Source organism: Colobus angolensis, unplaced genomic scaffold, assembly GCF_000951035.1.
Source record: "Colobus angolensis palliatus isolate OR3802 unplaced genomic scaffold, Cang.pa_1.0 Scaffold399, whole genome shotgun sequence".
Taxonomy (NCBI): Eukaryota; Metazoa; Chordata; class Mammalia; order Primates; family Cercopithecidae; genus Colobus; species Colobus angolensis.
The window spans coordinates 515,532-537,470 of NW_012117365.1; the positions used below are offsets into that span (position 1 = coordinate 515,532).

At 50.2% G+C, this 21,939-nt stretch overlaps 1 protein-coding gene across 2 annotated transcripts in view; it reads left to right on the forward strand.

Moving 5' to 3' along the window:
* The first annotated feature begins 2,447 nt into the window (after positions 1 to 2,447).
* The window catches only part of HIVEP3 (human immunodeficiency virus type I enhancer binding protein 3), a 77,938-nt gene continuing 58,446 nt past the window's right edge, over positions 2,448 to 21,939 (forward strand). Inside the window, exons 1-2 of one of the 2 annotated variants that reach the window (XM_011955178.1) lie at positions 2,448 to 7,529; positions 11,608 to 11,753. In XM_011955178.1, coding sequence (XP_011810568.1) covers positions 2,469 to 7,529; positions 11,608 to 11,753 — 5,207 coding nt within the window. In that variant the 5' untranslated portion in view covers positions 2,448 to 2,468. The remainder of the gene's footprint in view (positions 7,530 to 11,607; positions 11,754 to 21,939) is intronic. The other variant, XM_011955177.1, reaches the window with a different exon arrangement.

A 21,939-nucleotide genomic window follows, 5' to 3' on the forward strand; every position in this document is an offset into this window, starting at 1 on the left:
CGGCTCATAGGAGAATCTCTGCTGATATGTTGTCAAATATCAATCAAATATCGATCACTGTATTTACACCACATCCAATGACCAGAGGGGTGTCATTGAAGACATAAATGATCTCCTGCATCACATACTGCTCCTGACTGAAGTGCCACATGAAAAAGTTTTGCAAGAAACTTAGATGTTCCTTCCTCTCTGGCTATAAGACTCTGTAATGGACCAAATCTCCCTTTTCTGCTTGGCTGCCAGGAAGCTCATATATAAATGTATATATAGCTGAATTATAGAAACACCATAAGTCCTTATTATTGGTATAGCAGTATTCTTTTTATCCCACCAGTCCTGACTTTCTGCCTTATTTCCATTTTCTTTGTTCTGATTTGTTATTCTTATTTATAATTATCTCATATTTATAATTTATCATTCTTCTATAAATATGGTTTTCTTATAGTTACTTTGAATTCTTTGTAGCACCAAGTAGAAAAGGAACACAAAAGGAGTGAACTTAGAGGATATACTTTTTAGCTAAAAGATCAAATCACCTGCTCCTCCAAAGCATGTCACAGTGTCTGAGGCCCTGCCCTTTAAGAGACAATTATTTGAGTCTTAAAGACTTGTTAATCTTCTGAGCACCTGCAAAAGGTAGTAAGTGGAATTTTCAAGTCTGTATCATCACACACCTAGTGAAAAGAAGAGTGAGGGCATGAGGGGAGCCTGAGGGCAGGATGCCGGCGGTAGGGCATGCTCACAGGAGAAAAAGTAAGCGTAGAGATACTCATCACCCACCCAGGGCTTCGCCAGGGGATGCCAGGGAATGGACACCTGAGAAGGGGCTGGGGAACCAACTCTGGCCATGGGAGGCCTGGGTCCAGGTGGCGACACTGCCTCTTAGCAACATGGGACCTTCAGTAAGCCACCTTCCTGATGTCCAGAATCAGGTGGTTGGGTGAGATGGAGTCCACAGTGACTCCAGCCTTGGGATTCCAGCCCTGTTCCTGGGGAGGAGGGTCCTGAGGATGCACCGGAGCCCGTGAAGCTGAGCTTGCCCAGCTGGCAGCTGGCCCTAGGAGGAGACACACACTTGGGGCTCCACACAGACCAACTTTGCTCCTCCACTCGAAGGCAAGGATCCCCATACTTTCATGACATCCCTGGGACACTGGACAAGGAAAGGCTGCAAAGCCAGAGGAACCTTCCAGAATGATCTTCCTGGCAATTGCTTGGATCAAACAAATGGTCACAGCTGTGTCAGATTGTAAGTTCTCACAGACTGTGGCAGTAGTTTGTGGTTTTGCCTTGAAACACGGGCTGGGGTGCAGGTTAGCAAGGGGGTAAAAAGCAGTGAATGATGTCCCTCGTGGACACTTTCAGAACCCAGGGCCAGAGAGGAATACTAACCTGAGAATAATCTACCCCTTGGAAAACTCACCCCTGAATAATCCACTGGCACTTCCCTCCCGCACCATCTGCGGCCCCATCCAGAGTTCACTCAGCAGCGCCTGCGTCTCCGATCTCATTGGGCCCACTTCATCTCCAAGGCACAGTTGAGGGAGGGTTTGTTATCTCTTTTATCGATTAGGCAACTGAGGCTTAGAGGGCTTAGACCCACTCAGAATGGATCACAAAGCACAGATGAGAGTCCAGGCCTCCTGTCCCTAACTGCCCTGCAGTTCCCAGAGCCCACTTTGTTTTCTGCTATCAGCTTCCCACATGGCCAGTTCTCAGAAACACACTGGCATTCAGGTCACCCAACACTGACGTGGGAGCGGGTGAGGAAAGAATTGCAGGGCTTGGGCATGTGGAGCCAGAGCCTGTGGTTCTGGCTGAGTTTCCCTGGTTAACCTTTGAGGGGCCTCAGCCAAGTGTGGCACCGAGTCTGGGCTGCCCAGGCTGTGCATGAGTCCGAGTAACTCTGTCTTCTCTTTTGTGTGTGTGTGTACTTCTATCACACAGAAGAAGAGCGTGATTTCTCCTCTGAGGCCGTTGATCTCCAACCCAGAACTAAAGGGGAGAAGAACCACCCCCAGCATCCAGCGTGGCATCTCTTGTGCCAGGACCAGGGATGACTGGGCCATGGACACAGATGTCTCCAACCTTCAACCATTCGCATAGCACACGGGGGACTCGTGGGGGCCACCTGCCACTGCCAGCTGAAACAATACAATGGCAATACTGACATCCTTCATGACGTTTTCCCAACAGACCTTCAGGCAGAAAGTGCTGGTGCGTTTTCTGTCTACAAAGTAGAGGGCCATGCCTCACCAATAGAATAGCTTGGGCCCTGATGACCTGCTCCAAATCCACTCACAGCCAGTGACACTTGCAAAAAACTCCCAAAGCCGTCTTGGGTTTGGCTTCTGCAGCTCTTGACCAATGTGGCCAAAGCTGGACACCTCCTTGGGACACTGGGATTATTCATAAATGCAGCCTGCCCTGACTCTCCCTAAGTAGCATCTGAAGTCTTTGTGAAGGTCATGGATCCTGAACAAAGTGTCAAGGGCACCAAGAAGGCTGAGGGAAGTCCCCGGAAGCGGCTGACCAAAGGAGAGGCCATTCAGACCAGTGTTTCTTCCAGCGTCCCATACCCAGGCAGCGGCACAGCTGCCACCCAAGAGAGCCCCGCCCAAGAGCTCCTAGCCCCGCAGCCCTTCCCGGGCCCCTCATCAGTTCTTAGGGAAGGCTCTCAGGAGAAAACAGGCCAGCAGCAGAAGCCCCCAAAAAGGCCCCCCATTGAAGCATCTGTTCACATCTCACAGCTTCCGCAGCACCCTCTGACACCAGCATTCATGTCTCCCGGCAAACCTGAGCATCTCCTGGAGGGGTCCACATGGCAACTGGTCGACCCTATGAGACCTGGACCCTCTGGCTCCTTCGTGGCCCCTGGGCTCCATCCTCAGAGCCAGCTCCTTCCTTCCCACGCTTCCATCATTCCTCCCGAGGACCTTCCTGGCGTCCCCAAAGTCTTTGTGCCTCGTCCTTCCCAGGTCTCCTTGAAGCCCACAGAAGAGGCGCACAAGAAGGAGAGGAAGCCCCAGAAGCCGGGCAAGTACATCTGCCAGTACTGCAGCCGGCCCTGTGCCAAGCCCAGCGTGCTCCAGAAGCACATTCGCTCACACACGGGTGAGAGGCCCTACCCCTGCGGCCCCTGTGGCTTCTCCTTCAAGACCAAGAGTAATCTCTACAAGCACAGGAAGTCTCATGCCCACCGCATCAAAGCAGGCCTGGCCTCAGGCATGGGTAGTGAGATGTACCCACATGGGCTGGAGATGGAGCGAATCCCTGGGGAAGAGTTTGAGGAGCCCACCGAGGGAGAAAGTACAGATTCTGAAGAGGAGACTAGTGCCACCTCTGGTCACCCTGCAGAGCTCTCCCCAAGATCCAAGCAACACCTTCTCTCCAGTGGGTTGTTCAGCTCTGGGAGCCACAGTTCCAGCCATGAACGCTGTTCCCTGTCCCAGTCCAGCACCACCCAGTCACTCGAAGACCCCCCTCCATTTGTGGAACCCTCATCTGAGCACCCCCTGAGCCATAAACCTGAAGACACCCACACGATTAAGCAGAAGCTGGCCCTCCGCTTAAGCGAGAGGAAGAAGGTGATCGATGAGCAGGCATTTCTGAGCCCAGGCAGCAAAGGGAGTACTGAGTCTGGGTATTTCTCCCGCTCTGAGAGTGCAGAGCAGCAGGTCAGCCCCCCAAACACCAACGCCAAGTCCTACGCTGAGATCATCTTTGGCAAGTGTGGGCGAATAGGACAGCGGACTGCCATGCTGACAGCCACCTCCACCCAGCCCCTCCTGCCCCTGTCCACCGAAGACAAGCCCAGCCTGGTGCCTTTGTCTGTACCCCGGACGCAGGTGATCGAGCACATCACGAAGCTCATCACCATCAACGAGGCCGTGGTGGACACCAGCGAGATCGACAGTGTGAAGCCAAGGCGGAGCTCCCTGTCCAGGCGCAGCAGCATGGAGTCCCCGAAATCCAGCCTCTACCGGGAGCCCCTGTCATCCCACAGTGAGAAAACCAAGCCCGAACAATCACTGCTGAGCCTCCAGCACCCGCCCAGTACCGCCCCCCCTGTGCCTCTCCTGAGAAGCCACTCAATGCCTTCTGCCGCCTGCACTATCAGCACCCCCCACCACCCCTTCCGAGGTAGCTACTCCTTCGATGACCATATCACCGACTCCGAAGCCCTGAGCCGCAGCAGTCATGTGTTTACCTCCCACCCCCGGATGCTGAAGCGCCAGCCGGCAATCGAATTACCTTTGGGAGGGGAATACAGTTCCGAGGAGCCTGGACCAAGCAGCAAAGACACAGCCTCCAAGCCCTCAGACGAACTGGAACCCAAGGAAAGTGAATTTACCAAAAAGACCAAGAAGGGTTTGAAAACAAAAGGGGTGATCTACGAATGTAACATATGTGGTGCTCGGTACAAGAAAAGGGATAACTACGAAGCCCACAAAAAATACTACTGCTCAGAGCTTCAGATCGCAAAGCCCATCTCTGCAGGCACCCACACGTCTCCAGAAGCCGAAAAGAGTCAGACTGAGCATGAGCCGTGGTCCCAAATGATGCATTACAAACTGGGGACCACCCTGGAACTCACTCCACTAAGGAAGAGGAGGAAAGAGAAGAGCCTTGGGGACGAGGAAGAGCCACCTGCCTTTGAGTCCACAAAAAGTCAGTTTGGCAGCCCCGGGCCATCCGATGCTGCTCGGAACCTTCCCCTGGAGTCCACCAAGTCACCAGCAGAACCAAGTAAATCAGTGCCCTCCTTGGAGGGACCCACGGGCTTCCAGCCAAGGACTCCCAAGCCAGGGTCCAGTTCAGAATCAGGGAAGGAGAGGAGAACAACGTCCAAAGAAATTTCTGTCATCCAGCACACCAGCTCCTTTGAGAAATCTGACTCTCTCGAGCAGCCAAGTGGCTTGGAAGGGGAAGACAAACCTCTGACCCAGTTCCCATCACCCCCACCTGCCCCACACGGACGCTCAGCTCACTCCCTGCAGCCCAAGTTGGTCCGCCAGCCCAACATTCAGGTTCCCGAGATCCTGGTAACCGAGGAGCCTGACCGGCCAGACACAGAGCCAGAACCGCCCCCTAAGGAACCTGAGAAGACTGAGGAGTTCCAGTGGCCCCAGCGCAGCCAGACACTTGCCCAGCTCCCGGCTGAGAAGCTGCCACCCAAAAAAAAGAGGCTGCGCCTGGCAGAGATGGCCCAATCATCAGGGGAGTCCAGCTTCGAGTCCTCTGTGCCTCTGTCTCGCAGCCCGAGCCAGGAAAGCAGTATCTCTCTGAGTGGGTCCAGCCGCTCAGCCTCATTTGAGAGGGATGACCATGGGAAAGCCGAGGCCCCCGGTCCCTCATCTGACACACGCCCCAAACTCCTGGGCACCCACATGTTGACTGTCCCCAGCCACCACCCACATGCCCGAGAGATGCGGAGGTCAGCCTCGGAGCAAAGCCCCAACGTTTCCCATTCTGCCCACATGACCGAGACACGCAGCAAATCCTTTGACTATGGCAGCTTGTCCTTGACAGGCCCTTCTGCTCCAGCCCCAGTGGCTCCACCAGCGCGGGTGGCCCCGCCAGAGAGAAGAAAATGTTTCTTGGTGAGACAGGCCTCTCTGAGCAGGCCTCCAGAATCTGAGTTGGAGGCTGCCCCCAAGGGAAGACAGGAGAGCGAAGAACCACAGCCCTCATCCAGTAAACCCTCCACCAAAAGCTCATTGTCCCAGATTTCCTCCGCAGCCACCTCACATGGTGGGCCCTTGGGAGGCAACGGCCCAGGGCAGGACAGGCCCCCATTGGGGCCCACTGTGCCCTACACAGAAGCACTGCAGGTGTTCCACCACCCTGTTGCCCAGACACCCCTGCATGAGAAGCCGTACCTGCCCCCACCTGTCTCCCTTTTCTCCTTCCAGCACCTCGTTCAACATGAGCCAGGACAGTCTCCAGAATTCTTCTCCACCCAGGCCATGTCCAGCCTCCTGTCCTCACCATACTCCATGCCTCCACTTCCTCCCTCCTTATTTCAAGCCCCACCGCTTCCTCTCCAGCCTACTGTTCTGCACCCAGGCCAACTACATCTCCCCCAGCTCATGCCTCACCCAGCCAACATCCCCTTCCGGCAGCCTCCTTCCTTCCTCCCCATGCCATACCCAGCCTCCTCAGCACTCTCTTCCGGGTTTTTCCTGCCTCTGCAATCCCAGTTTGCACTTCAGCTCCCCGGTGATGTGGAAAGCCATCTGCCCCAGATCAAAACCAGCCTGGCCCCACTGGCAACAGGAAGTGCTGGCCTCTCCCCAAGCACAGAGTACAGCAGTGACATCCAGCTACCCCCTGTGGCTCCCCCAGCCAGCTCCTCAGCACCTACATCAGCTCCTCCACTGGCCCTGCCCACCTGTCCAGACACCATGGTGTCCCTGGTTGTGCCTGTCCGTGTTCAGACCAATATGCCATCCTATGGAAGCGCAATGTACACCACCCTTTCCCAGATCTTGGTCACCCAGTCCCAAGGCAGCTCAGCAACTGTGGCACTTCCCAAGTTTGAGGAACCCCCAGCAAAAGGGACAACTGTGTGTGGTGCAGATGTGCATGAGGTTGGGCCCAGCCCTTCTGGGTTAAGTGAAGAGCAAAGCAGAGCTTTCCCAACTCCATACCTGAGAGTGCCTGTGACATTACCTGAAAGAAAAGGCACTTCCCTGTCATCAGAGAGTGTCTTGAGCCTGGAGGGGAGTTCATCAACAGCAGGGGGAAGTAAACGTGTCCTTTCACCAGCTGGCAGCCTTGAACTTACCATGGAAACCCAGCAGCAAAAAAGAGTGAAGGAGGAGGAGGCTTCCAAGGCAGATGAAAAACTTGAGCTGGTAAAACCGTGCAGTGTGCTGCTTACCAGCACCGAGGATGGGAAAAGGCCAGAGAAATCCCACTTAGGCAACCAGGGCCGGGGCAGGAGGGAGCTAGAAATGTTGTCCAGCCTGTCCTCAGATCCATCTGACACAAAGGAAATTCCTCCCCTCCCTCACCCCGCATTGCCCCATGGGACAGCCCCAGCCTCAGAAGCTTTGAAGGAATATCCCCAGCCATCTGGCAAACCTCACCGAAGAGGGTTGCCCTCACTGAGCGTGAAGAAAGAAGATTCCAAGGAACAACCTGATCTCCCCTCCTTGGCACCTCCCAGCTCTCTGCCTCTGTCAGAAACGTCCTCCAGACCAGCCAAGTCACAAGAAGGTACGGACTCAAAGAAGGTACTGCAGTTCCCCAGCCTCCACACAACCACTAATGTCAGTTGGTGCTATTTAAACTACATTAAGCCAAATCACATCCAGCATGCAGATAGGAGGTCCTCTGTTTACGCTGGTTGGTGCATAAGTTTGTACAACCCCAACCTTCCGGGGGTTTCCACTAAAGCTGCTTTGTCCCTCCTGAGGTCTAAGCAGAAAGTGAGCAAAGAGACATACACCATGGCCACAGCTCCGCATCCTGAGGCAGGAAGGCTTGTGCCGTCCAGCTCCCGCAAGCCCCGCATGACAGAGGTAAGTTCAACCTTGTTTTTCTTCTCATCATTGATTTGCAAAAGCCCTTGGTGAGCTTTTAAAGCCACAGTATCCTCAGGTTCCAGTTGCAGAACTAGAGCCAGATGAGTGTCAGATTTCCTCTCTGAAAACTGAGACTGGTCACCTTACAAGGAAACATGTTTATTGAGTTTCTTTGTCAGTGTATCCCTCATATCGTTGGAATGGATAAACTTTCAATACAGTTAGCCATAAAGTGATCCTGCTCTCCCATGAACTTCTGTTGTAAAATCAAAGATACAGGCTCAGTAAGAAATAAAGAAATTTTCCAAAAGACTGAGTTGGAAAACTTGGCTGACAGGAATGCCTGTAGCAATTTTAGAACTTTATACCTCTCCTTCATTGTATGGATATCCCTTGTCTTGTTAGTCTTTTCCTGCTTTTCTTAATTCTTATATCTGCTGTTTCCATTCTCTAGTACCACTTTAAATCTCCCATTTCCAAGATTCTATAATTTGGCACAAATGACTCCTGAAATACTCCTTCTTCCTTTTCTGGGAGTAAGACAGCAAATGGAGCTGAGCTGCAGTATCGCTCCTTACCAATGGATGGCAATGCCACTCACAGTTTGACCTATCTGTGCTATGTGGTCAAGAAACGCTAATATTTACTCTTTCATTGCCTTTGATCTGAGGCTACATCAGGAGCTATAAAATGAACTGGTCCCCTGAAAGCTCAGCAAGTTTGAAATTCAGTAATTTCAAACTTCAGACAAAAACCACCACCATACCCTGACAAGGCCAGCCTAGGGATTTGGATTATGTTGACTTGGCATTTGTGGAATAACAGCTGGTCTTGTTTATTGAGCAGCCTCATGGTGCCAGGCACTGTGCTGGGCCCTTGAATCTAGTCACTGTTCACCTCCACCTCTGAAGTAACATAACCATCTCCCTTCTATAGCTTAGGGAACTGAGGGTCAGAGTCTGAGAAAGGTCAAGGTCATCTAGCAAATGTTGGACAAACCCAGAATTTGAACCCAGACCTATCTGACTCCAAAGAGTCTATTTTTCTTCTTTTAATTATTTGAGGAGAGAAAAATCTTAAAAGATGACTGCAAATTTAAAAATATTCATTAGTGTGTCTTCAGACTGGAAGCTCTGACCAAATTAGATCTAAATTCCCTAAACTAAATTCATATTGTAGATAAGTGAGCAAAACTCTGTTCTATAATTTCCCATGCTCTCATATCTTCCTCTTTTGTCATTGAGCAAACTTTGTGCATTGAATTTGTCCTTAGCTTGACTGGATGTTCTTCACAGAACTGTTTTCTAAATTTATTCCCTAGATGTCTTTGTCAGTCTACATAGATCCCTAACCAAGATTTCCACTTTTGCACTAATGTCATGCTAATTTCCTCTTCAGCATCTCTTACTAGCTGTGGCCACTCCCAAGATGATATTATAATTATTCATACTGCTAGCTTTTTGGGTACCTATTATGTACCAAGTACTATGCTAATTGCCACTTTTCTCCTCACAACCAACTTGAAAGATAGGGTGTAATATCACCATTTCATAGATGAAGAGACCAAAACACAGAGAGGTTAAGTAATTTTCACAAGGCCACACAGTAAATGGCAGAGCCTAGATCAAAACTAGATTTTACTCCAGTGTCCTTTTGAGTTATCTAAGCTGCCTCTAGTTTTTAATGACTGAAAATGTTACAGGCCATTTAAGAGAAAGGAAATGTGTTAATTTGGATTTGGCAATTATTTATTTATAATTGGATTTGGCAATTATTTATTTATAATGCTCCTAAAACCTGTGAACTTTTTCTTGGAATATTCTGTTTAGTTCACTGGCATGTTTCCTGCCAGAATTGCCCCAATCTGGTACATTAGTATAACCTCATGGTCTATGGCTTAAGGCCTTTATAAAACTACACCTCTCTCTGGTCTCTGCTTGCATATCTCCAGCGAGAGGAACTCACCATCTCATGATACATTCCAATCCATCTTTGGACAGTGCTCTAAGAAGGCTCTCTATTGTACTGAGCTGACATTTGTCAGCTTGTGGCTTCCATTCTCTGTTAGTAGTTCTGAGAAGGTCCTTAGGTCTATCTTAGCATTTTGAAGCTCTTCCAAACCATCTTTGTGCAGGTCTAGGACACCCTATGATGTTTTTGTTTGGTCATAGATATTTTCTTCCATGTATAAACCCTGGAGAAACCCCAGCTTGTTAAGAGTCCACTTTGTAGCCACATTCTTTCCTTTTTCCTCCTTGGGAATCATTTTGACAACAACACAGCACTGTCACAAAGTGATTAAGAACAAGGATTCAGGTGCCAACTTGCCCAGGTTTGAATCCCACTACCTTACCTACTAGCTATGTGACCTTGGGCCAATAACTTAAACTCTCTGAGCCTTGGTTTCATCCTCTGTAAAATAGGGATAATAATAACACTTAGCTCATAGGACTGTGGAGATAATTAAATGAGTTAAGACATGCAGAGTGTGCTTAGAACAGTGCATGCCACATTGGCACTCAGTAAGTATTTTTAGCTATACTTATTCATATTGTTGTCGTCAAAAGCTAAAATGGATCCCTGGTCCCTGCTCAATTCCAACACTGTGTTTCCTGGGAAAGTGGTACACTGCCACCCAAACCAGCCTCCTCCAGTGTGGCCCAGATATCACGACAGGCTGTGAGGGAGAAGCAGTCCGTTTGCCTGTGAGAAGCACCTTGGTCATTCCACGGACAGTCTAGATCATAGGCCGGGGTGGAGTGGAAATGGTAGGCTCTGGAAACCCAAGGGTATTGCAGAAAACTAGCTGCCTTCTGCCAAAGCAGCAGTCCAGATTCTTGCTCGGTTTCCACTCCCCTCTTCCAAATCTGAAGAGATTATTTGGTGGTCACTGAGTCATAGAAGTTGGCCCTGGAATGGATCTTCAAGATGGTCTAAATCCCCTCAGACTCTGAAGCCCAGAGAGGTGAAGTCATCCACCAAACAGCAGCTCAGTGTGCCATGGCCTATCTGGCGCTGGAACTCAGATTCCCCGATTCCCAGCCAGGCACCTTTCTGTCTAGCCCCATGCTGTCCTTGTGGGGGCAGGTGTGGTGGCTGGCACAGGGGACTGCCGTTCTTAGATTGCCCCAACATCAGGAAATGTGGTTGCTTCATTCACTGGCTGGAAACAGCATGGTTTTTCATGACTTTAATGATAGTGGCGTGAAGTAGGAGGAAATTCCCACTCCCAGCCCCCGCCCTAAGCACAACATTTCTGCTCCCTAGGCAAGAGCACACCCACCCCTGACAACTGCAGTGTTTAGAGGACATGTTCTTGGAATAGTGGAAGATGTCCAGGAAGCACAAGGCCAATGCCAGCCCTCCCCTTAAGCCAGCTCTCATCACTGAGGCATGGCTCTGTAAAGTGCACGGGTCCTGCAGGACTAACAGCCCAGAGCCTGCACAGCCTCTCTGTGCCTGTCTCTGTGGTGGAGTTGGGGACGTCCTGCTGGTCAGGGTCCTCAGCCCAGCTCCTGGCCTTTGGTACTAGCACAGAAGGGCCAAGGTCCTGGAAGCAAGAGACCTGTGCTGCACTCCCAGCTCTGCCCTTGACTCACTGGGTGACCTTAGCTTTCTGATCTATAAACAAGAACTGGGCCAGTTTATCTCCAAAGGCAGAGTGGAGCCTTTGTTCATGTGTTCAACATTATTTGAGCATCTTCTCTGAGACAGGCCCTGTGTGGGGTTCTGGGGTGCCCAAGGAGACCAAGATGAGGACCTGTCACCAGGAGTTCCCAGACTAGTGTGAAAGACAGATAACAAACACAGGTCTTATGGGAGGTTAACCTGAAAGAGACAGGGTTCCAGCTGTAACACCAACTAATGGCATGGCCTTGGATAAGGGACTTCTCTCTGGGGATCAGTGTCCTTAATTCTGTAAAGTGGGGCAAATAGCACCTCTTCATGGAGGAGTGTGAAGATTACATATGTGTACTTGTGCAGTGCCATATAAGGCATGATTATTAGCATTGCATTCGTGGCTGAGGATGCAGTTTTAACCAGCAATGATTTTGTCATTCCTGCGGTGGGCCAGGTTCACCTCCCTTCGCTGGTTTCCCCGGAAGGCCAGAAAGATCTAGCTAGAGTGGAGAAGGAAGAAGAGAGGAGAGGGGAGCCGGAGGAGGATGCTCCTGCCTCCCAGAGAGGGGAGCCGGCGAGGATCAAAATCTTCGAAGGAGGGTAAGACTCATGTTTGGTTTTCATCGTCTGCTTTCCGTGGAATAAGAGCTGGTGCCCATCGGTGTTCACGGGCAGCAGTGGCTCAGCTGACAAGGGCTCTGCCCACAGGTGCCCTGTGGTCCCAGCGATGCCTTTCAGCAGACATCACCTTCCTGGGACTCTCAGGCCCCTCTGTTTAAGAATGCCATGGGGTTTCTTGATGGGGATGGGCAATGCTGGGTATTTGTTGAGGATCTGGAGGGGTCTGGGTCTTTCTCCAGCCCTTCATTTTCTCAGATCCTGGCCAGGTTTCTAGTCCCTGAATTGGAGTTGCCATCCCAGTATCCCAGCAAATGTCCAGACTCCTGTCTCTCTTGACGTGTATTCTCCAAAAGTCACCTGTGTACTGCCCAATGGCCATCTTGGCATGTCTGGTTTCCCACGGGGCACTCGGGCTCAGCCGACTAGGCTATTTGCAGGACTGATTGCACACTGTATGCACCTGGTGTTTGCACTGGTCCCCATCCTGACTGGCTGGGGCCCAGGGCTCATCGGTTGGTGAATATTTTGAATATCATTCCTAGTTATTCACCTTTGATGCCTGACTTTGGGAAACCAATGGTCTAAACGTTTCAGAGCTCACAGCTTCGGGGGCTGTCTGGGCTCTGGAAGGGTGCCTTGTTTCAGACGTGCTTTGTGGAATTTTTGTGCCAGCTGTGTTTTGTGTGGCCACATGTTTGCTTCCTGGGATTTGGGTGTCTGTGAGCAGGTCCCGTGGCGTCTGTCTCAGGGTCCTGTGTCTGTGTCCCTGGTGTGATCAGGGTGGCCTGGTCCTGCACAGCCCTGAAGGACAACAACATAGAGGAAGATGTGCTTCCTGTGGAGGACAGTCCCCATGAGCCGGGGCCAACACGGCTGTCACTGGGGGCCTCTGATCCTCTAGCACCTGCAAGCGCCTAACTCACAGGGTCAGCATGGGAGGCACGGGAGTCCTCCGTAAGGTTGGAGGACAACAGAGACTGCCATCCTCCCCAGGGCCACCAGTTGGCATCTTCTGGTGGCACTGACCAGCAGGGGCTCTCAGGAGGGAAGGTGCTTGGAAATGTGGGGAGCAGGGTGGTCAGTGATGGGAAGGGGGCCGGGGGTAGCAAAAGACCCTGAAACCTACTGCCTAAAATACCAATAGTGGCTACGTTGAAAAAAAACTGGACCAAAGGTCTTCAAAAATGCCAACCCTCTTTCCGTTTGGGGATGGACGCAGTTCCTCCTGCTGTTTGGTTAGAGCGCCCTCTTGTGTCTCTGTGTTCTCATGCCACTGGGTCCCTTAGAGGCCACACAGAGGCAGGATTGATGAAGCGCCTGCTCCCAGCGACTGACCCTCTTCCTTCTTGCTTTAGTGGCTCTCTGTGGGCTCTGAGGACTGCTGAGTGTTTCATGGTGTCCCAGGAGCTTGCCCCAGCAGCATTCTGTGTGCGCCTGAGGAGGTTCGCATCTTCCCTGAGAGGCAGGTGCTCTGAGACCTCGGGAAGCCTGAGACTCCAGAAAGGCAGCTGGCAGGAGCCACTCCCCTCCCAGCTCCCTGCTGGATGTCTCTGCCCACAGGGTCTGCATTGGCTGAAGGAAGGGAAAGATCACTCACGAGTCCCCTTCTCCTCTTCCTCCAGCCGGCATGGGTCCTGCTCCCTCTCCACCTCCTTCCAGGTCTTCACTCAGTCCCACCTGCTCTGCTTCAGAATCCTCCTCTTGGTTGAGTTCTGTCATCTCTGCCCCACTTACCTCTGTTCTGCCTGAGACTAGCCCCCAGTTCTCCAGCCCTCAGTTTCCTTATTTGTAAAAGGGGGAGAATAACATTTGTAAAAGGGGGAAAATAACATGTGGGATTTTCAGAGGACCCTGTGAGACCCAATGTAAAGTCTATAGATCACAGCTGCTCAAAAAATGGGCATTGGTGCATTTTACCACTAGTATATCCATTTCATCAATCTCCCTCCAGTACAGTCCCACTCTGTTCTGTCAGCTATGGAAGGTATCCTCTCCCTTTCAACTTGTCACATGCAATTTGAGCACGTACGGAATTGATTATAGTGTCAGATCCTTTCCTCCCCCAGCCTGGCTGTCTCAAGCTGGGACCTTGCCTCCCACCCTCACTTCTGGTGATTCTTCTACATTCATGGTTCTCTTAGGGCTGGCGTCACCCACCAGAGTGTTTGGAAATGGTGAAGGAGGGGGGAGGGCATTTTGGTTGCCACATAACCTAGGACACCTCCGGTATTTCAGGGATGGGGCCGGAGATGCTGACCTTCCAGTCCACCAACCTTACAACCTCTTGTTCCCCCAAATTGCCAAGAGTGCCCCCACCCAGAATCACTGGGCACACTTCTCTGCAGTCCCACAGGTTTGCCTTAGACTCAGTTCTTCCTTTTATTTATTTCTTTCTTTTTTAATACAAAGAACACATGTATTTCACTCCTGTACACATTTGAGAAGGGTCTCCCATGGAGCTCTGTTCCTAAGATCCAGGCCAGTAGAGGCTGAGAGAGGAAGAAGAAAAAAAATGGTTCCACCCAGAAGCTTCTGCTCACATTTAAATGGCCAGAGCAAGTCATATGGCCTCACCTAATTCCGTGAGAGTAGAGAAGTGCGTTCCTACTGTGTGCTTGGGAGAACCTGAAATATTTGGTAGATATCATGCTCATGACTACTCAAGTTGGTTTAACATACATCTGTAGCTTGTTATGTTTACTCAACAGTGTTTTTGACATGCATCCATGTTGATACTTGTAGACCTAGTTCACGATGAATCAGTAAGCCAGACACAAAAGAGTAGATGCTGTATGAGTCCAACATACGTGAGTCTTTTTATCTCTAATTAAACTCGCCTTACTTTCTTTCTTGACCTCCATTTCAGCAACTGATCAATTTATTAATTCATCAAGGAGGAGGATTTGTTTAATCAGTGCCTTTTGGGTGCTCTGTGCCAGAAAATGCAGTGGCCCATGGGAGTTAAATGTCATCCTGCCCTCAAGGTGCTTGGGGACTACACCAAGGTGGCAACACAAGACCCAGTGCTAAGGTGGGGATGGCCAGGGCTATGAAGCTCACAGCAAGGGAAGGATGCCTGGGGGGTGGAATAGCCAGAGAGGGCTTCCCAGAGGAGGTGGAGCCAGGTCCGGAAGGGCGGGTGAGACCCAGACAGGTGGAGAGGAAGGTTAAGCAGTCCACCTGCTACAGGTGTGATGGCAGCTCCTGTACCTGATCAGTGAGACTCACTTCCTCTTGCCTTGAGCATTCTCCCTTGCTGGCGTCACCCATCTCCTTAGCTTCCAGCCTCATCTCTGTGCCAACATTGCTACATCTGGGTCTCCAGCCAGGACCTCACCCCTGAACTGCAGACATTGGTTTTGATGCCTCCTGGGCATTTTTGCCTGGGAAACACAACACCTCACACTTAGCATGTGCAAACCAAGCCTTCCACTTCCCACCAACAGCATCTCCTTCCACATCCAGATCTCAGGTGATACACCCAGCCCTTCACACTCAGAACTTTAACATTGTCTTGGATGCCTTCTCCCCCTTTCCAATTAGTCCCCCAATCCTGGTGTCTGCATGAAGTAGTCAGTGACTCAGTGTGGTCTCTTTATTTGCTCTGCCACTGCTCTGGCCACCCTATCTCTAGAGCTCCAATGTTGGTACCACTGAGCATCACTAAACATGATTCTGCCTGTGTCATGCTTTTCTCCAAAGCCATCTGTGGCTGCCTCACCTACAGGATCCAGTTTAAACTCAGTCTGTGAGTGCTGGCCTCAGAATCTGACCTGCTTCTGTCGCCCTTCACCTTTTGCTGCCTGCTGGGCCCTGCCATTGCCAAATCCTACCCAGCCTTCAAAAGCCAGTACTCAGCCCTGTTCCTCTAACAAGCCTCCCAAATCCCTCCACAATCTGTAGTTCTTTGTGTTACTTCTGTCGTAACCCTGGTGCTAAGATCCACTTCTGTCTCCTCCCAAGTCCCTTCTTGGGTAATGCTTTGCACACACAATGCATCAGTCTCTATTTATTGCACTAGTTTCCTGGCACATGGCCCCCTCTGCATTCCCCATCACTTCCACACCTGAACAAAGCCCGCATTTCCCAGGCAGCCCCTGGGAGTGCCTATCAGGGATGTGATGGCTCTCTCACCCAGCACCCATGCATTTGCCTTGGTTGTTTAGAATGGCTTTTTGTTAAGCAGTGTTGTTTTCACACACACAAAGTTATATTGTTTCTTGAAAGTAATGACTATATTGTCTTAACTCAAGTTCACTTGTCGCAAGGAAAGCTGGGAATTCAGCCCAGTGGGCTTATACGGAAGAGGAAGAGACTGGAATTGATAGGAACCACCTGGCTGACCAAGCCCAGTTGGGTGGTATGTTGTTGGGGCTTAGGTCCGAAGGGAATGATAAGTTCAGATGGTGAGATCCCAGGATTCCATGCCAGATCCTGCCTGCTGCAGGACTCAGCTGCTGCACCTCCTGTGGGAGGGCATTGGCTCCCATCCCACCTCACCTACCTCACTACCTCACTCCAGCCATTGCCACTCTCCTGGGCCATTCAAGTTAGCATACCCAGACTTAAGGTTTCCACCTTACAAACATTTTGACTGAAGGGCCATATTGCCAGATTTCTCTGTTTCCTTTAAAGAAAAACTCCGTAAGAAGTTGACCGTGTTGCTCACCTCTGTATCTTTCCTCTCGGCTTCTCTCAGATCTATTCAAGGTGGGCCTTTGGGCTCCTCACACCTCAGAAGCTGCTCTTATCCAAGTCAATGGTGACCTCACCTTGCAGAAGTCAGTAGTCAGTTCTCACATCTATTCTTTCCTGAGCCATCAGCAGCATTTGACACAGTTAATCCTTCACTCGTCCATGCAGGACTTTGTCCTCTTGGTTTCCTGGACACTGTCTGTTTCATCTGTTTTCACACTGCTGTAAAGAACTGCCCAAGGCTGGATAATTTATAAAGAAAAGAGGTTTAATTGACTCATTCATGTGACTGGGGAGACCTCAGGAAACTTACAATCATGGTGGAAGGTGAAAGGGAAACAAGGCACCTTCTTCACAAAGCCGCAGGAAGGAAAAATGCATGCAGGAGGAACTACCGAATGCTTATAAAACCATCAGTCTCATGAGAACTCACACACTGTCACCAGAATGGCATAGGGGAAACTGCCCCCATGATTCAATCACCTCCACCTGGTCTCTCCCTTGACACATGGGGATTATGGGTAATTACAATTCAAATGAGATTTTGGGTGGGGACACAGGCAAACTATATCACTGTCTTTCTTGATCTTCCTCTTCCTTGACTGGTTGCACTTCCTCACCATCTTCAGTGAGTCCATGATCACCTGATCGCTGAACCCTCATGTGGCCCAGCCCCAGGCTCCATGCTCTTCCTCTAAATTCAGTCCCATGGTGATCGATACACCATCTACGGGTTGATGACACTCAGACCCCTATCTCCAAGGACTTCTCCCCTGAATTCCGGGTCATATATCCAACTTCGTATCTGGGAGGCGGTCCACCTGCACATCAGTGAACCCACCCTTTGTCCACAGCACAGTGCATACTGAAGAACTGTGACTCGGGCCTCTTTGACATTCCTTAAAGAAATTATTTTAAAAGTTTATTTAATTCAGTATTATTCCAGTTGAAGGGGTTACATTTTTAATGAATGTACTTTTCTATCTCATCTATTTCTATAGCTGAATTAATTTTTATCCAAGTCTTAAGAGTTCATGCGGTGTACGCAGCACGTTTTTTTGACAGTGCATTTGTATGTTTTGAAGTGTGTGTGTGTGCCTGTGCATGCACACACATGCCTGTGTGTCTCATGCAATAGTAGCTTGGAGAGAATAGTGTTAGTTTTTAAAAATCTAAAGATTATTTTCTTTTCTAATAATTTTTTACAAATCCATTTCTTCTTGGACTTTGAAACCCAGAAGTGTAGCATGATTTTCAGCCTAAATGTCTGCTCTGCCTTGTCCCATTTTGCTGTGAACTCCAGATTTAGAGTTATGTCTTTGGGAATATTTGTTACCTCTGTGTATTTATTGGGGAACAAATTGATTAAACTATGAATTAAATAAATGGTAATAAGTTGGAAACTTTTGGATAGGTGTGTAAAAAATAAAGACAGTAAACTACTCTAAGAACCCAAACAGGAGCAAAACCACATACCACAGGAGGGTTGGTGGCATGGAGGTTGGGAAATATATAACATAAGCAGACAAACTGTGTCCATGACCCTCACTTGCTGCATATCTCTTTAAAGTCTTTGAAGTGGTCAAAGATTGGTATATTAGTCAGTCTTGCATTGCTGTAAAGAAATACTTCAGACTGGGTAATTTATAAAGAAAAGAGGTTTAATTGACTCCTGGTTCTGCAGGCTATACAGGAAGCATGATGCTGGCATCTGCTCGGCTTCTGGGGAGGCCTCAGGAAACTTTCAATCATGGCAGAAGGTGAAGGGAAAGCAGGTGCGTCTTACATGGCGGGAGCAGGAGCAGGAGCAAGAACGGGAGGGAGGTGCCACACAATTTTTAAACAACCAGATCTCAGAACTCACTATGGTGATGACAGCATGGAGAAGGGATGGTGTTAAACCATAAGACACTGCCCCCATGATCCAGTCACCTCCCACCAGGCCCCACCTCCATTACTAGGGATTACAATTTGACATGAAATTTAGGCAGGGACACAGATCCAAACCATATTCTGGGGAAAGTCATCTTCTGAAGGAGAGTAGCAAAGTCACTCATTCAGTTAAGTGAGATGGACATTCTGCACAGGCAGTTTCATTTTTCTAGATGCTTGGGTCCAAAGCCACTCTGTCTCACATCATTAGCAAATCCTGGCAGCTTGGCCCTGAAACCAATTCTAGAATCTGCCCATTTTTCCCCACCTCTGGGTCAAGCCACTGGTAGCTCACATCTGGGTGATTACAATGTCCTACAGTCTCCTGCTCCCACCTTCCCCAGTGTGGTCCGTTCTCAGCCCAACAACAGTGATCCTGTTAAGGTCCCCACACCCTGCCGCTCCTATGCCGTGTCCGCCAAAGCCCCCACAGGCCTGCATGTGCCAGCTCCAGCTCCTCCCTGACCTCTGCCTATGGCTCTCCCCCTGCTCCCTGGGCTTTGGCCAAGCTCTGTTCTTTGTAAGACAAGCTTCTGCCCCAGGGCCTTTGCACTTTTTGCACTTGCTGTGCTCTCTGGCTGGAGCGCTTTTTCCAGAGACTCCCATGGCCCTCTCACTTCCCTCCATCACCCTTCAGTGAAGCCTTCCCACACTACCCATGATGAATTTGCACACTCCATGGCACTTCTTACCCCTTCCTTTCCTGCTTCATTTTTCTCCAGGTATTTACTAGTTTACTTCTGTTTCCTCCACCAGACTGTAAGCTCTGTGAGAGGGCAGGAACTATGTTTTGTTCATTGCTGTGTCCCCAGTGCTGAGAATAGTGCCTGGCACATGGGCTGTGCTAGGGAATATCTATCTATTAAATGAAGGAATCTTCCTCCAACGTGCTCAGGATTGTCTGAGACCTTGGGTGAGAGGGCAGGTCCCTGAACTCTGCAACTCTTAGAATCTGGGAGCAGAATTGAGACTCTGGGTCTCAGCAAGGATCAAGGACACAATCAAGGCCAAACCAGGCCAGTGAGAACCCATCCATCAGCCTGAAGGCAGGCTTGGTCTGGGGAAGGTGAAGTCAGATGGCCTCTGTTATGGGGCAGGCTCTGGGGTTGGGAGCCAAGGACTCTTCCTTGCATACCATTCTGCTGTGCAGGTGTTCAAGGTAAAAATGAAATACATAATGCCAGAAAGGGCTGGCTCATGGGCCACCGGCTCCCAGGCCAGGGCCTTCTCTGAGCAGAGCCCTTTGTGTTCTAGAAGCCGAGAGAATGGGTCCTGGGTTCTCAGCTCTGGATGAGGGGCTGCTCTTCTCCTGGGGTGGGTCTAGGCTATCAAGGCCCTGCCTTATTCCTGAGGCCTAGCACCTTGCTGTCTCTTTAATTCTCAGGCCTTTCCCCAGAAATGTAGATGTGCAGCTCTGAGCATGGCCCAGTGGGCTGGGGAGTGAAGTGTCCAACCCCCATCACAGGAGCCCACGCTGAGCTTTTTCCTCTTTTTCTTTATGCCTCCAAATCCTGTTGCCCCCTCTCTCCTGGGGAATATAACCCAGACTTTGGGGAGGAGGTAGTGGTTGTCAGGACAGTGGGGAGAACAGGATCCTGAAAGCCCAGGTGAGACATCAATGGTTTAGACCAGGAACATGGCAGTGAAGATAGAAGAGGAGCTATAGGACTTCTGATGGCTATGGAGGCTGAGAGAGAAGCCTCCACTTGAGACTGACTACCGCATTTCTTGTAGTAACCACTAAGTGGATGGTGGTGCCCTTTATGGGGTGAGAACGGATGGAGGAGGGGAGTGAAAAATAGGTCTGGGGACAGGGAGATCAAAACTTGGTCATGTGACTTTTGAGATGCCAGGCCAAGTGGAGATGTTCAGGGAGACATTTGACAACTGGATAGATGAGCCTGGCCCTCAGAGGAGAGGCCTGAAGTTGAATATACTCTTGAGACTTGTCAGTGTATAGATGCGATTTAGTGCTATAGGCCAAGTTGGGGCCACCTGGGGGGAGGTGGAGAAGAGAGAAAAGAAAAAGGCATCCAGGACTGATCCCAGGATACCAGCATTTCAAAGGCAGACAGAGACACTGCTGCAGAAGAAATTGAGGAGGAATTGCCAGAGAAGCAGGAAGAGACCCAGACAAATGTGAAGCCTGGAAGCCAAGAGAAGAGAGTGTTCAAGGAGGAAGGAGGCTCAGCCCAGTGAGGACAGGCATGTGGCACGTTCCCATTCAACAGGGCCCTGTGCAGGTGACTGGTGACTGATGGGAACTGTTTCCATAGCAATGCAACCCTGATGGTATGGGCTGAAATGAGGAGTGGAGGTGCCTGCATAAGCATTGTCCTAAGAGGCTGGCTGTGGAAGAAAGCAGCACAAGTTGGGGAGGTGGTGCCTGGAGGGTGTGTGAGCTGGAACAGGCAGGTGTTTGAACCCAAAGGTCCTCATGTGTGTTTGCTGCAAGGAATGCCTTCTAGCAAGAGGCAGGTGATGATACCAAGGAGAGAAGGGGCAGGGGGCAGGAGCAAAGCCCTGGGGACCTGCGGGGGCATTGATGAGAAGAAGACACTTCCCTGGTCATGATAGGAGGAAGGGAGGATGCTGGTTTGGGGGTGGGCAGTGGGAAGGATTCTCTCAGCCACATTCCAGGCTGCTTTTCACTATTCCAGGCCACCTATGGGCTTGAGGTCTTCACCCACCATGGGTTTGTGAATGGCTATTTTGAAACCAGAGGAGAAAATTTCTGTACCCAGGAAACCACTTAGACTCTTGGAAATGTTATTCCTCCATAAAGATGATCCTCCAATAAAAATCTCCAGTGTTAGTCTAGCTAGGGTGACTGTGCTGACCTTCTGGATTTCCTCTGAGGACTCAAAGGACTTCCCAGGGAACACTCACTCCAGTCATCGGAGACAACTGATGATGTGCTGTGAAACCCAAGTCATGGATGGTTAAAAAAATGTGAAAAGCGAAGCGGAAAGAAAAAAGACATATTGATCATTGGGCAGACTGAGTGTCTGAGTATGCTGGACCCAGAACCCTCCAGAGCTCTGAGCCGTGTCAGGGAAGATCTCTTTGCATCGTATTAAAATTTAAAAGGAGACTTTTTTTCAAGCGGGTACAGCCTTAGGTTCCTGGGTAGGGGGGTCTTGGGCAGCCCCTGGTAATCCCCTGAGAGCTACAACGAGGTTGTAGCATCCTCTGGGCCTGGACACTGTCTGCCTGAATCCTGGCCTCTGTTTCTGTACTGGGGAATAAGGCTGGCCTCCCAGGAGGAAGCTGGCTTCTCTCTGTCTCTCTCCTGTGGGAAAAGCAGCCTCTTAGGCCTCTTAGAGAACAGAGGCATCTGTGCTCGCTTGCTCTCTTTCTCTCTCTCTCTCTCTCTTTCTCTCTGTTTGTGTGTGTATGTGTATGTGTGTGTGTGTCTTTTGGTTTTTATCAAAATTACACATGTCTGGAGTTTAAAGAGTCAAATATTTCCATAGGTTTTGTTGTGGGAAGCAGCAGTACTCTTTCTCTTTGCCCCACATTTTCCCCCCACCCAACC